At 39.7% G+C, this 13,379-nt stretch overlaps 1 protein-coding gene across 1 annotated transcript in view; it reads left to right on the forward strand.

The window, feature by feature from the left end:
- LOC120994922 (amine oxidase [flavin-containing] B-like) overlaps positions 1-13,379 on the forward strand; it is an 85,306-nt gene that overhangs the window by 38,507 nt on the left and 33,420 nt on the right. The window contains exons 5-9 of the mRNA XM_040423811.1: positions 2,365-2,456; positions 3,861-4,002; positions 6,318-6,467; positions 7,306-7,465; positions 11,269-11,365. Coding sequence (XP_040279745.1) covers positions 2,365-2,456; positions 3,861-4,002; positions 6,318-6,467; positions 7,306-7,465; positions 11,269-11,365 — 641 coding nt within the window. The remainder of the gene's footprint in view (positions 1-2,364; positions 2,457-3,860; positions 4,003-6,317; positions 6,468-7,305; positions 7,466-11,268; positions 11,366-13,379) is intronic.

Below are 13,379 nucleotides of genomic sequence, written 5' to 3' on the forward strand. Positions count from 1 at the left end.
ATTTAGATTTTTTTTCCATTATGGCATCTACCAAACAGGATAAATACTTTTATATTTTAATACTTTAGGCATATTTTAAGAATATACATTTTTAAAATGGGAAAGGGTGGAAAGTAAAATTTTTAAATATTTTTCATATTTAAAAAAATAAATGTTTTCACACTTACTTTAAGTAAATCTGGTTGACTTTAACATGTGATCATCTGATTGCTTCTCCCATAGGCCCCCTGCACACGAACGTGTGTGCCCCGTGGTTGTGCTGCGGCCCGAAAAATGCAGGCCGCAATGCACGAACACAGTCCGTGGGACAGCCACAGCGGATCGCTGACCCATTCACTTGAATGGGTCCGCGATCCGGCCGTTCCGCAAAAAGATAGGACATGTTCTATCTTTTTGCGGAACGGAAGTACGGGACGAAACCCCACGGAAGCACTCCGTAGTGCTTCCCTAGGGTTCCGTTCCGTGCTTCCGTTCCGTACCATTTCGCATCTCCGGATTTGCGGACCCATTCAAGTGATGACTGTTATTTCTTGCACATGCTATTGTTGCTTTGTTATGATTACATCGTCTATTGTGACCTGGTTTTCTGCTCTACATCACAGGCAGGCCACGGTCGCCATCTATTTTGGTTGGCAACCATGGCATGTGTGATAAGGTGATATCATGTACACCTGTGGTATGCATTTAGTTACATGTTACTTTGGGTGATTCTACATCTCACCCACCATAGTGTGGTTTAGCACCTTGTATTTCTGGCACGATCCCCTGTCAGTATGGTATATGTGAGGGTGGGGGTTTTGCGGCTCTGATACACGGGGCGTACTATCCTCCCATTGCCTTGTGCCTTATGTCATTGTATGTTTACTTTATGTCTTAATAAAACTACATATATTTTATGAGTGTTTTCCTCTTTTTTTTTTATGGGGTTATTGTTTGTTTTTCTTTTCTTTTTGGTTATAGTAATTTATGCTAGACCCCAGTGTATTGCATGCACTTTATCAGAGTTTTTCTTATTGGTTGGTCCTATCAAAACCTGCCTTCTCAATGGCAGGCCTCGGAGCCTGAATGGCTGCCCTGATCTCGGCGTGCAAAGAAAAAAAATATAGTCTGAAAGCACAAAAACAAACACAATCCAACAGCACAAATAATAAAGTAAATACAATAGTGCCATACTCACTATAGAAAATGTAGTAATGCAAATGCTACGAGATTCTTGGCAAATACATTTTGTAAAAAATCATTTGTGCCTGTCCACCAACGACAAAGTAATCTCTTTAGGACAGGAACCTACACTAAATACTACCTGCTCTGGTGCTATATTGGCCTCCATTTATTTCAGGGAATGCAGGTTCCAAATTCATGCTGATCTCGCCGTGGTCACATTCCCGGAAGTGCAGTGTCCCCAGCAAAAGACAGCTCAGATATCGTGGTCGCAATTGACCAAGGCATCTCAAAGGTTAAAAGATCTGCGTTATCATATAAGGTGGATATCAGGAATGGATTCAAGTAATTATCCCACAAATGTAAAACTCTTTTTTAGTCAATTACTTTATTTGCTTTTCTGGAGGAGTTTCTTCTCTTTCTGTGGGCGGGCATAAAATGACTGGGCCGCGCAGCAAATATTTGAATGGACCCCCTCCCCAGGAACTTCTTTGTAATCCCCTCCTCCTATGCAACCCCCCAGTGGCTAGTTAAGGTCACTCTCTCAGACCAGGCCTAGCAGCTGCTCCGTACGTTTCAAACACAAATATACTGTACATTATGTCACTGTATATACTGTCACTGTATACAATGTCATTGTATAATACTGTTGAGGGGGCCCTGACAATAAAATCTTAGTCCTCCTCCTGGTTGGGCCCCTTCTGAGTTTGGGCCCATAGCAGCCGCTTCCCCTGCTTCGACTATAGCTAAGTCACTGCATATGGTATGTAATGCCCCCATAATTTCCTTCTCCACTGAATCACCTTGCAGGATAACAGGCTGAACTGGATGGACATACAGCATGTCTTTTTTCAGCCTTAAAAATTATGTTACTATATTACCGTCTAAAGAGATATTGCTATATACTTCAATGAATTTAGACGTAGGGATGAATGAAAGGTGTCTGGAGCATTTCACCTATCTTTCTGTTAGCTTACTATGCTGGCACTGAGGGGAAGGGAAGGGACAGGGAAGCTAGTGAGCATGTTAGACCACCACCAAATGCAGGAGGCACTACCAAAGAAGAAAATATAATGCTCATATGAAAAACTGAATCATTTTATTGAATGTATACTGCAATAATACTTCATTTGAAATGCCCTTTTTCCTGCATTGTAATGCTTTTTGTGTGATAACGCCTTTAAATGGAGAAATTCTGGTTAGATTCCTGTAGATTCACCATGGAAAGCTCCTCATGCTAAAGACTGGGACAAAATGTCAATGAAAGAATTCATACACAAAGTATGCTGGACAAAGTAAGTAGTTATAACTGTGCATAAAACACTGTAGGAAACAGGAAAAATAATCTTTGCTTTGTGAAACATTACAGTGTACACTATAGGTAAATGACTCGTCAGCTCTACGACTTCTGTATTTACAGAAGACCAGTACAAAGGGGTAGGAAAAATGTTCTATATCATCTCTATCATTTGGGAACAGTATGTACAGGATTATGAATGTGTGTTTTGATGGGAGCTGCTGGACACCAGAGCATTGACCTTAAATGGGTTATCCAGAATTTGATATTGATGGACTATCCTTAGCATAGATCATCAATATCAGATTGGTGGGGGTCCGACTCCCGACGATCAGCTGTTTGAAGAGGCTGCTGCTCTCACTGGGTTTCACAGCTTACCAAGCACAGTGCTGTACATTATATGGCAGCTGTGCTTGGCATTATGACCGATGTACTATGACATCAATGGCCTAGAAGGAGGCCTAAGTGCTCAGGAAACGCTGTGGCCTCTTGGAGTTGGACCCCCACCAATTTATTGATGACCTACCCTGAGGATAAGTCATTAATATAAAATTTCCAGATAACCTCTTTATATATATTTGAAGAGAGTCCTGCTTTGATTGTATCTATGAATGCTAAATTGCATACATCCTTATTAAACAACTATTACCTCTGAACTACTTCATCTTTGAATATAGAAGGAAAGCTACAGTTCATGTCCTTTATTCGCTTAAATTTTTCTTGGTAATATGAATATATAAGGTTAAAGGGATTCTGTCACCAGTGACCTCCCTATCCAGCTGCCTGCATAGACACCTTGCTGTGGTTCACTTGATTAAAATGAAGTTTTTCTTTCGTTGATCTAAAGCTTCTTTCCCAAGTTATGATACCTTTTCCTTAATATTCAGATTAGATCTTTTGTGCATTGATGGCATCAACATTGCTCTTGTTGCACACAAGCTCCACTCATTTCTGTGGCCGGCCCCTTCCTGGTTGCTTTGATTGAACGGGTCAGGCAGTGGCAAAATAGCAAAGGAGGGTCTGGCCACAGAAATGAGTAGAGCTTGGGTGCAACAAGAGCAATTGTAACCTTATTGCACCAAAGGCCTAATCTGCATATTAAGAAAAAAAATATCATAACTTGGGAACAAAGCCTCAGATCAACAAAAAAAAACTGTGTTTTAATCAGGTGAATCACAGTTATTTGTCTATGCAGCTGGAAAGAGAGGTCACTGGTGACAGATTTCCATTAAGAATGGGTTTACTTTGATTTTGGAATATCTACAGCTTTCCTATAGATCTAGGAAGTAAATCTGATTTTGTGCACATACTTACAGTACAAATACATTTAACTGCAAAGACATTCTTTTTGTGCTCATTAAATTTATATTACATTTTATGTCATTTATACTTATTTGAACAGTGAAGCAAGGAGGTTTGCAGAGTTGGTTGTGAATTTGGTTGTTACTGCAGAGACACAGCAGGTTTCCACACTATGGTTCCTCTGGTATATAAAGAACTGTGGTGGAACTACAAGGACTTTCTCAACTGACAATGGTGGGCAGGTAAATGCATTACTGTATATATACTTTTATTATGTACATTTAAAAAAACATACTTTATTAGGGTGGGTTCGCACTAGTGTTATAACATTACGTTATAGGTTCCGTTTATAACAGAATGTAATGGAATAGCCAGACGGAATGCAAAATGGAAGCCTTTAAGAGACATTCCATTTTGCTCCGTCCCAATAAAAGTCTATGCCCAAGCAAAACGGATCTGTCTGGTTTCCTGTGAACAGGACTTTGTTTCCGTCCTGCATAACGGAAACCAGACTCCTCCGTTATGTTTGCCCATGGACTTCTATTAGGACGGAGCAAAACGGAATGCCTCTTAAAGGTTTCTGTTTTGCATTCAGTCTGGCCATTCCGTTATATTCCATAAACTGAACCTATAACTGAATGCCATAACGCTAGTGCGAACCCACCCTTAGATGTTTACAGATAGCATATCAACAACAAGTGACTCTATCAGGGTATCTAGATAAAGGGCTTACATGAAAAAGAGGGAAAAAAGCCTAGTATTGCATCCAGCTTTGCATTCCCAAAATATAAATGTTTATTCATTTGTTAATGTCATAGAATGTACCCATGTGCGACATAATGGTCAGAAAACTGGACAGAGCAGAGTTAACCAACAGATTCTAAAAAATAAGATTTGGCATCCAGAGTTTATTATAAATGTAAAGTTTTCATGATATACTAAGAATGACCATGGGTATGAATCATATTTATGAGCTGATTAGTACATTTAATAAGATTTTTAAGGAAGAAAAGAGGAGCAAGATTTTATTTTTTTATCAGACAGCAATTGGGATCAATGATGGTGGCAGCAGGTGTTAATGAACTGCATATCAACAAATGAATAGGTTCTCATCAAATCATGGCTTTGAAGATAATGTCCAATAGGGTTAGCATTGATTTTCTGTGGCCTTATAAAGAAATATTGTGAAAAGTTTAATGTGCAAATGTGGCTGTATCTTTAAGTTACATCAAAGAGTTGTTTCATTACTGATCTTTGTACTGATTCAGTCATTTTATAATCTTTGTACTGAAGTCATTTTATAATCTCATAAAGGATGATAACATTTCTCCTCTGACTTTACTTGTAAGGAGTTACTCTTCTCACAAAATTCCACAAGTATAAACTAGAAAAATATCACGCAATGTTACCTACTATATTACAGAGGTAATCTTCCGTCAAAGTAGTGCTTGTAGGGCAGAAGACAGTGCCTCATGGTGTGCTTCTGGGTCAGTAATATTGAGCTATAGTGGCGGTATACATTCTACGTGCAAACAGTATAAAGTAAAAAAAAAACATTGTTGACTGACTGTAGGCTTTCCTTTTAAAACTGATGCTTCAGGAATTAGTTGTGCAAAAATGGTAATATCTTGCAAAAACTTACAGCAAAGTTCCTAGTCTTATTAAATATAGGTAGCGATGAGCGAATTTCTCCTGATTTTGTCCGAATTGGTAGGGTGAATCGATTTGGGTCTGAATAAATTTGATTTGAGTTTAAAGTGATTTAATAGAAGAGTTGTGGATGATATTCTAGGGTCTCCTAGTAGTGTATGCAAGCCAGCATTAGTAATGCCAAAATGACAGTGATATATATGCCTATGAGTAAACACAAAAATAAAATAAAAGTATGTAAAAATGTTCACTTTTTGGTAGAAAATGCCTTCCAGCGTTCATGTGATCCTCCTTCATCTTTCCGGTCTTCTAATCAGAAAAATCACCATTTTGATAAATTTGGTCAAATTGAATCTCCCAAATTTCAGGTTTCACAACATGAATTTTTGATAAATTTGGGTCAAGCTCAATTAGTTTAGAATTAATTTGCTAATTTCCATATATATAGACTGTATAAATTGGTAACTAATCTAGTGCATTTTATAATCTGTTCTGAAAAACACTATTTACTTGCATTTATTGTACTTTTGGTTGGTTAGATTTATGCACTTATTTACCCAATATAATACCAAAAAGATCCAGTTTTACCATATTATCTACTTGTCTAAAAAATTCCACAGTGAGTTGGGACTAAGCTTCTGGAAACAGCCAAGTTGTTTCTGTAGCTCCAATTGTAGTCAATGGGACCTACGCAAGCAGTGTAGAAGAGCAAGCTTCGGGAGTTATGGAAGGAGTGTAGCTTGTTCTGCTACACTGTGAGCTATAGAACAGCAGAACACCTACCTACTTGGGTGTTTCTGTAAGCCCGGCCTACTAGGGCCAGCACTTAGTCCCATCTCTCGCTTACACAGCAAGATGGAACAACCTCTTTAAGATGTCTGGTTCAAATCTTTGTCTATTCTTTTAGGAGAGAAAGTTTGTAGGAGGATCTGGGCAGATAAGTGAAAAGATGATGGCACGTCTGCAGGATAGAGTGAAGTTAGAGAGACCAGTGGTCAGGCTTGATCAGACTGGTGAAGTTGTCATTGTGGAGACTTTAAATCATGAAGTGTACCAGGTAAATGGAGTGAAATATGTTACAATATAGCTTCACTTTTGAAAATGATTTATGTATGTATCTACTAAAAAATAGATTAATACTGCAATACATGATTTAAAACAATTTGAAATCTAGAAAAGTGTATATTTTCTACTATTTTATATAAGAATTGTATGTAAGAATTGGACTCTTAAATAAGCAATCTGTTTGTCATGAGAGCACTGGCCCAAAAACATTTTGATTTCTTAAGAACATGGCTGTTTTCTGACCTCAAAGAAATAATGATTTTTTTTCATCGTCCGTTATCAACGGTTAAAACAGCTGTTTTAAATTTTTTTCATGTGTTTTTTTTTATAGTATAGGTATTTGCAGATGTCGAAATTCCAATTATGTGTTCTTTTTACATGCAGCGGTCTGTCTGGCTTAATCCCGGCATATTTGCCAGGTAGCTGCAGGATCTCCGTCGGACCCCATTATAGTCAATGGGGCCATCAAGGATTCCAGTAACATCCGCAATGTCGGACTTAGAGAGCTGCCAGAACAGCCAGCCAGAGTTAATAATGCTGGTGTAAAACTAGCCTAATGGTTAATATTCTCAAAGTGAAAAGGTACGGCCCTTAAATGAACATGTCCTTAAAATTGTTTTCATGGTCATTAAACAGTTCGTCCCGATCAATCCCATTATCATATACCCTATTAATGAATGCTGCATTAAAAAGGGAGATCCTCATCTCTCTGCCAGAGAGAAGAATGGCTACATGGAGAAGATCTCTGTGAAAAATTATTGCTACCTAGTAATAACCTAGAAAAGCCTAGAAAGACTTTGATTTAAAAAAAAAGTTTTTTTTTTTCGCAGAGCAAATTTGTTATCAGTGCCATACCACCAGTACTGAGCACAAAGATTCACTTTAATCCAGAGCTACCCTCACTTAGAAACCAGCTAATACATCGTCTCCCAATGGGATCTGTGATCAAGTGCATGGTGTATTACAAGGAAGCCTTTTGGAGGAAAATGGGTAACATATATATTTTTTTTTAACTCAACATTTACATCTATTTCCTGCTGCCTATTTAACTCTATCATATGCCTTGGCAATGTACACAGTTTGTGATCACTTTCATTTGTACTTGTCCCATAGGGGTTCACAATCTAATAGAGAAAATTTCTAAAAACTTAATTAACCTGTCAGTAAAGTAACAACAACTCTATTAAACCATGCATCATTATTGAACAACACCATATTAGCATATGGGAGAAAAGGGTGGACCTCAGTACATATGAAACTAATTGCTTTATTCTTCTAGAAGTAATGGGTCATTTAAATGCTGAACGTGTAGATTGAGAAGAGCCAGGGGTTCTAGGACAGAGCCTAGTGGGAACCTAACAGAGAGGGGATGAGACAAGGAAGTGGTGGGTAGATAATATCATGTTAAAAAAATAACATTATGTGCAATTATATAAAAATAGAGAAAATAACTATAATGAAAAGTAGAGATGAGTAAACCTGTTGAGATTCAGTTCAGGTTCACCAAATGTTTTGACAAATTTGGAGAGAGAGAGAGAATATCTGATTCTATCTGCTTTGCTCCAATAAATGGCTTTTGTCCTGAAAAAGCTAGTTGAAGATGGATGGCTTGGCTATTTTCCTAGTTTTGCTGCATAAGTATGTGTCACAATGTGTTCACTGTGACACTGTGTTGCCATGTAGGCTGGCTGCCAACGCTATTGCATACTGGCTGCGGAGTTGTGTGGATGTATGTCTATGGCCGTGTGTCGGTACGGTAGAGCACATTGTCTTTCCGTATATGCCGGATGCTGGTGTCGTGCGGTCTCCTGTGGCTGTGTATAAACTGCCTCCTGTGACTGTGCTCTCTGTGTTTGTTCTCCATTTCCATTGTATGCCGTGGGGGCTAGTCATGAAAATGTGTATCTACATTTGCCATTGCTACCATGTTGGCTGGTTGCCAGAGTCATGTTATGTGTATTTAGGGCTGTGTGTTCATGCAGCAGCGCATACTCTCTGCAGTCCATAAGTACTGGCAGCAGTGGCTTGTATTGTGAATAGTGTCTGTTTCTAGTTTTGTCTGGTCCCTGTGGGGTTAAGTTCACCAGTCTGTATTCTAGTACTTGTATGTGCCTGCCTGAGTATGCGGGGCGCCCTTAGGGTTTGGGCTAAAGTCACTCGGCATAGTGATTCTGTAATGGGTGCCTCCCCACAGGGCCCTCTATATCGTGTCCCAGGTTTGGTAGGAATGCTGAGTGGTGTAGTGTGGCCTAAATGTCTCTATGTGTCACGGTGCTCCTACCTGGATACTGCTGGACCCCAGGCTTTGGCTTCAAATCAATAAATAGGGGGAATAAATGAGGGATTTGAAAGAATAACTTGAGTCCAGACCTTGAGATGAAGTTCAATGGCAGCGTTACTTGAATAAACATTTCTTCAAACAGTTTTCAGGCTTTGTCTTGGTTCCAGCAGGCTTTAGCATTAGCTTTTACATGAACATAACAGTTGCATAAAGATATTAGCAATGCACATTGTGGATGACCTGAACAAAATACATAAGATGACATTGTGTTAGCCCATTCGAGATAGTAGCAGGATGCAGGAGTGCTAACACCACTCTGGGGTGTTACAGTTTTACATCTGCCACTAATCTGCCTGATCCGTAACAATGACTGGAAGGATGTGCTTTAGTTGTAGAACTTAACTTTTATAAATGCTCTTAGGGGGAAAAAAAAGAATTACCATTTATCTGAAATTAATTGAAAAATATTTGGTTTTGTTAGAATTTGGAATGAGCAAATCCATTTTGGCATTAACTTGAGATGAACCAGAGAGAGATCCTCCAAAGTATATTATTCAACTGAATGCAAGACAAGAAAACTAAAATATCCCACCAAGGATTACATCGCTCACAATGAGACAGGCAATCTACCTCTCTTTCCAGAAGGAAAAGCCTTAACAATAAAACTCTGGCAGAATTGTGGTTTTCGTCCGATTCCACCACATTTCTAATGTCGCTATTAGAAAGTACAACTTATCCCACAAAAAACAAGCCCTCGTAGAAAAATTAAATAAGTTATAATTGTAGTACTGCTAATGCTAATTGGCCACTATCCATCAGAGGGATAAAGTGAGTGTCAGGACCACTGTCACTGGTGTACTGGATAAGCATTGGAGTCCAGCATAGGGATAGCAGGTAACAGACATCAAGTGTATTTAGTGGGCTAGACCATTCTTCCTTGACCATGCCCCCTTTCCCCACAGGTCCCATAGCTGCTTAGTGGTCTGTCTCCATTGGAGTTATGCCACTAGTTCATGCTCTACCTGCTGCTCTATTAAGATTCTCTAGATTGGTGGGGGTACCAGTGGACAGACCCCCATCGATCATTTAGTTTTTCCCTATCCCGTGGATAGGTGATAACTTTAAAACTTGGCACAACCAATTTAACATTACATATTAGATATGAGTCCAAAAATTATGTAATAATAATTAAATATAAGGGCAGTCCTCAGGGCTGCATGTTGTTAATGTAATAGCAGTTTTAAATTAATAAAAACTAAAAACAATTATCCTTATTCCAAAGCTTGGAAAACACATTTGAAGAATTACACCTCCAGTATAATGACGACATGCAGTGTAAGAAGTCAACTACTATGAATATTTGGTAAAAGTTCTGGGATGATGTGGCAAAGAAATAACAGACCAACAAATTGTATATTATGACAAATATTTAAATAATGAGAAAATCACTTGTTACAAAAGCTACCACCTTAATACACACAGAAATAAGCACACTACCACAATATAGTGAGGAGATGACACTAATCCCCCCTAGTCAAAAGAGCCACATAGAACAACATAACCCAATTGTCTGCAGCCTTTGACCTTCAAGGAACAAAGATACATAGTATACCTCTCCTTTCTGAATTTGGTAGCGCTTTCCCCTTTCTGACTTGGTTAGAGCAGAGTGGTGTTGTATGAAAGGCGTTTTGATCCTGGAACTCCTAGGTGATGGACCCCTTGGCGTCCTCTTGGTGGTTTCCCTCTAGTATCTTCAGTCTATCTTCTTCCTCTTCCTTTCCTTGCTCCCCCCTTTGTCTCCCCTCTGACTATTTATATCTTTAAGAGCTAGTTCCAGAACCTACTATGATATATCTTTGCAGGTTCTGATTGGTTGCTTGTGTTAGCTTTCTAACACTTTCCAGGTAATTCCTCGCATGACTGATGGAAGAAACTAGAACTTGATGCTTCTAGCAGTTTCCACCATTCTCCTGAATGTTTTTCACTAAGAGACAGTCGTTGTTGCCTTTGATATGTTAATGGTGTTTGACCAGTTGGACCCTATCTTGATATCACTAACTAGCCCTAACTGGTTTGGAGAGGAATGTATCTTTACAACTAGAGGTCAAAAGCTGAGACACTACAATATATATAAATATATACAAACTGAAATAAAATGATACAAATACAAAAAATATGATTCCTTAGTATACTGGCTTGAAAAAACTCATCATTGTCTATGGAAAAATAGACTGGGTGAGAAATCAATTTTTGAATGCAACCAAAATAAATTGCGAACATGGACCTTTTTACTTTTTGCTTTTTCATAGTACTTTTTTGCTAATTTAAATAAACTTGCATAAAATATGTTTTTGTAGACAGGTCATGTTGCTTTTGACCATTAGCTTGGAGATCTTTGTCAGAAGTTTATTAAAATTAGAGGCATACTTTATATAAAATGGGATATAACAAGCAAAGAGCATGCACAGCATTGTAATAGTACAATAATCTATATTTTTCTACATCTATAAAGGATACTGTGGATGTTTTATAATTGAAGATGAAGATACTCCAATAGGATTCACTTTGGATGACACTAAACATGATGGATCTGCACCTGCTATAATAGGGTATGGATTAAGGAGTAGTGGGAGTGATTTTGATATCTTTTTGAAATGCGGATCTTATTGAAAAGTGGACTTTGATCCGAATTAAAAATAAAATTCAATTTGCTGTGAAGCTCAATTCCCTCATGCTTCCTGGTAACTAATCAATTTTCACTGAAATGATATTCTAAAAAACTCACTTCTTCCATTTGAGTGGGAAGAGGCCACCACCGTCATCTTAATTAAAGATCCTGCTTGAAATCTTGTCCGCAGTAACATATGACATCACAACACCGGCCAGAGTGATGATATCATCACTCACTACGCAAAATTTCGCATGGGATCTTCAATCAAGATGGCCGCGTTGGCCTCTTTGTGTTAAATGGATAAGGTATTATAATTTTTTTGTATCTGATTATCCCTGAAAACCCTCATTTTTAATCTTAGATGCCCGATCAGCAATGAACACGGTATCTGAGGGGTTCAATGATGGGGAAGGAGGGGGGGGGAACAGAACAATCGCTGTTCACTATCATTTCGCCCACTACTTACAAAGAAATACGCTTCATGACAAATTAATTAGTCACAAAGCTAATTTCTATGTGAGATTTGGCAAAGCAGCTGAATCAAATGTTTGTAAACTTTGCTCAACACTAATTATTACATACTAGACATTAAGCCTGTTACAATAACGGGCGCTATAACAGTAGTGCATAAACATTAGTAGGAACAGTCTATATTAAATAGCAAGGGAACTTGACCACACTGACTGGTGGCTGAGACTGGTGGCTGTGGCCGGTGGCCGAGACTGGCGGCTGTGGCTGAGACTGCTGGCTGTGACTGAGACTGCTGGCACTGACTGGTGGCAGAGACTGGTGGCTGTGGCTGAGACCACTGGCAAAAATGGCGGCTGGTACTGATGAACAGAAATGGTGGTGTTCCGACCTGCTTGCCGGCGCACAGGTGTGGGTGGTGCAGGCGGCATGTAGAGCATTGTGTCCTCATTGGTCGGCACGCTGGTGTGAGTGGAGCGGGGGGCGTGTTATTAGGATTATTCCTGCAGTATAGAAATCTTTTTCTAGAGGTAGTTGTGCATTGTGTGTGTGTGTATGTATATGTGTGTGTATATGTGTGTATATATATATATATATATATATATATATATATATATATATTACTCTTTTTATGAGGCAAGGTAACCAAAAAATGGCTGTTCTGGCACAGTTTTTATTATTAGTTTTTCCATTATGCCCCATGACAGCACCTGTGAGAGATCCTCCCCCTTCCGGACAGGAAACAGGAATTTCCCAGATCTTTAAATTGGTCCCTTGCCTTCCACCGCTCAGTTCTTTCCTGTTTCCTGTCCAGGGACAGGAGGATTTCTTTCCAGGTCTATTTTTCGGCTGCAGGACCTCTAGGGTTAAAGAGAAACCTAGTGGAGGTACCTGTCTGCGTAAGTCTCCACTAGGAGCCGCTGAGAAGCCCGGCGTCTGCTGTTTTTTCCCTTCTTCGGTAGCCATGGGGGGATGCCTGTAGCTGCCTTGTGACCCTGCCTGCCGGCGAAGTTGCGGCGTGAGGGGGGAGGTACGTCTTCTCCTCTCATTGAGGCTGGCTGAGCTGGGCGTGCATGTCGCACCGGGAGTGGCGCGTGCGTTCCACCGGCCGGAGGGGGAGGAGCTTAACATGGCGGGTGCTGCGCGGCCCATTTAAAAAAGGGAACGCCGGCCAGCCAACGTGGAGGGAGCAGCAGCAGGCAGATACTGACCGGACGCCAGGCGGCACCTGCAGCCCTCCATTGGCCCCCCTTGAAGCAGCATTATCATGCAAGAAGAGGGGGAAGTACAACAGCGCACCGACAGACAGGAGCAGCTTTCAGAATCCAGCATATTACTCCTGGGGGTAAGAGGGGTTAACCCCCACCATCTCCCTTTGGGGAGTTATTATTATGGTCAGATTAGACTGATTAGGCTGTTTTTATTAAATGCAGGTTAAAAAAGCCCCAAGAAAAGCTTCCCACAAAACGAGAGCTAAGGAGTGT

The sequence above is a fragment of the Bufo bufo genome, chromosome 3, assembly GCF_905171765.1.
Source record: "Bufo bufo chromosome 3, aBufBuf1.1, whole genome shotgun sequence".
Lineage (NCBI taxonomy): Eukaryota > Metazoa > Chordata > Amphibia > Anura > Bufonidae > Bufo > Bufo bufo.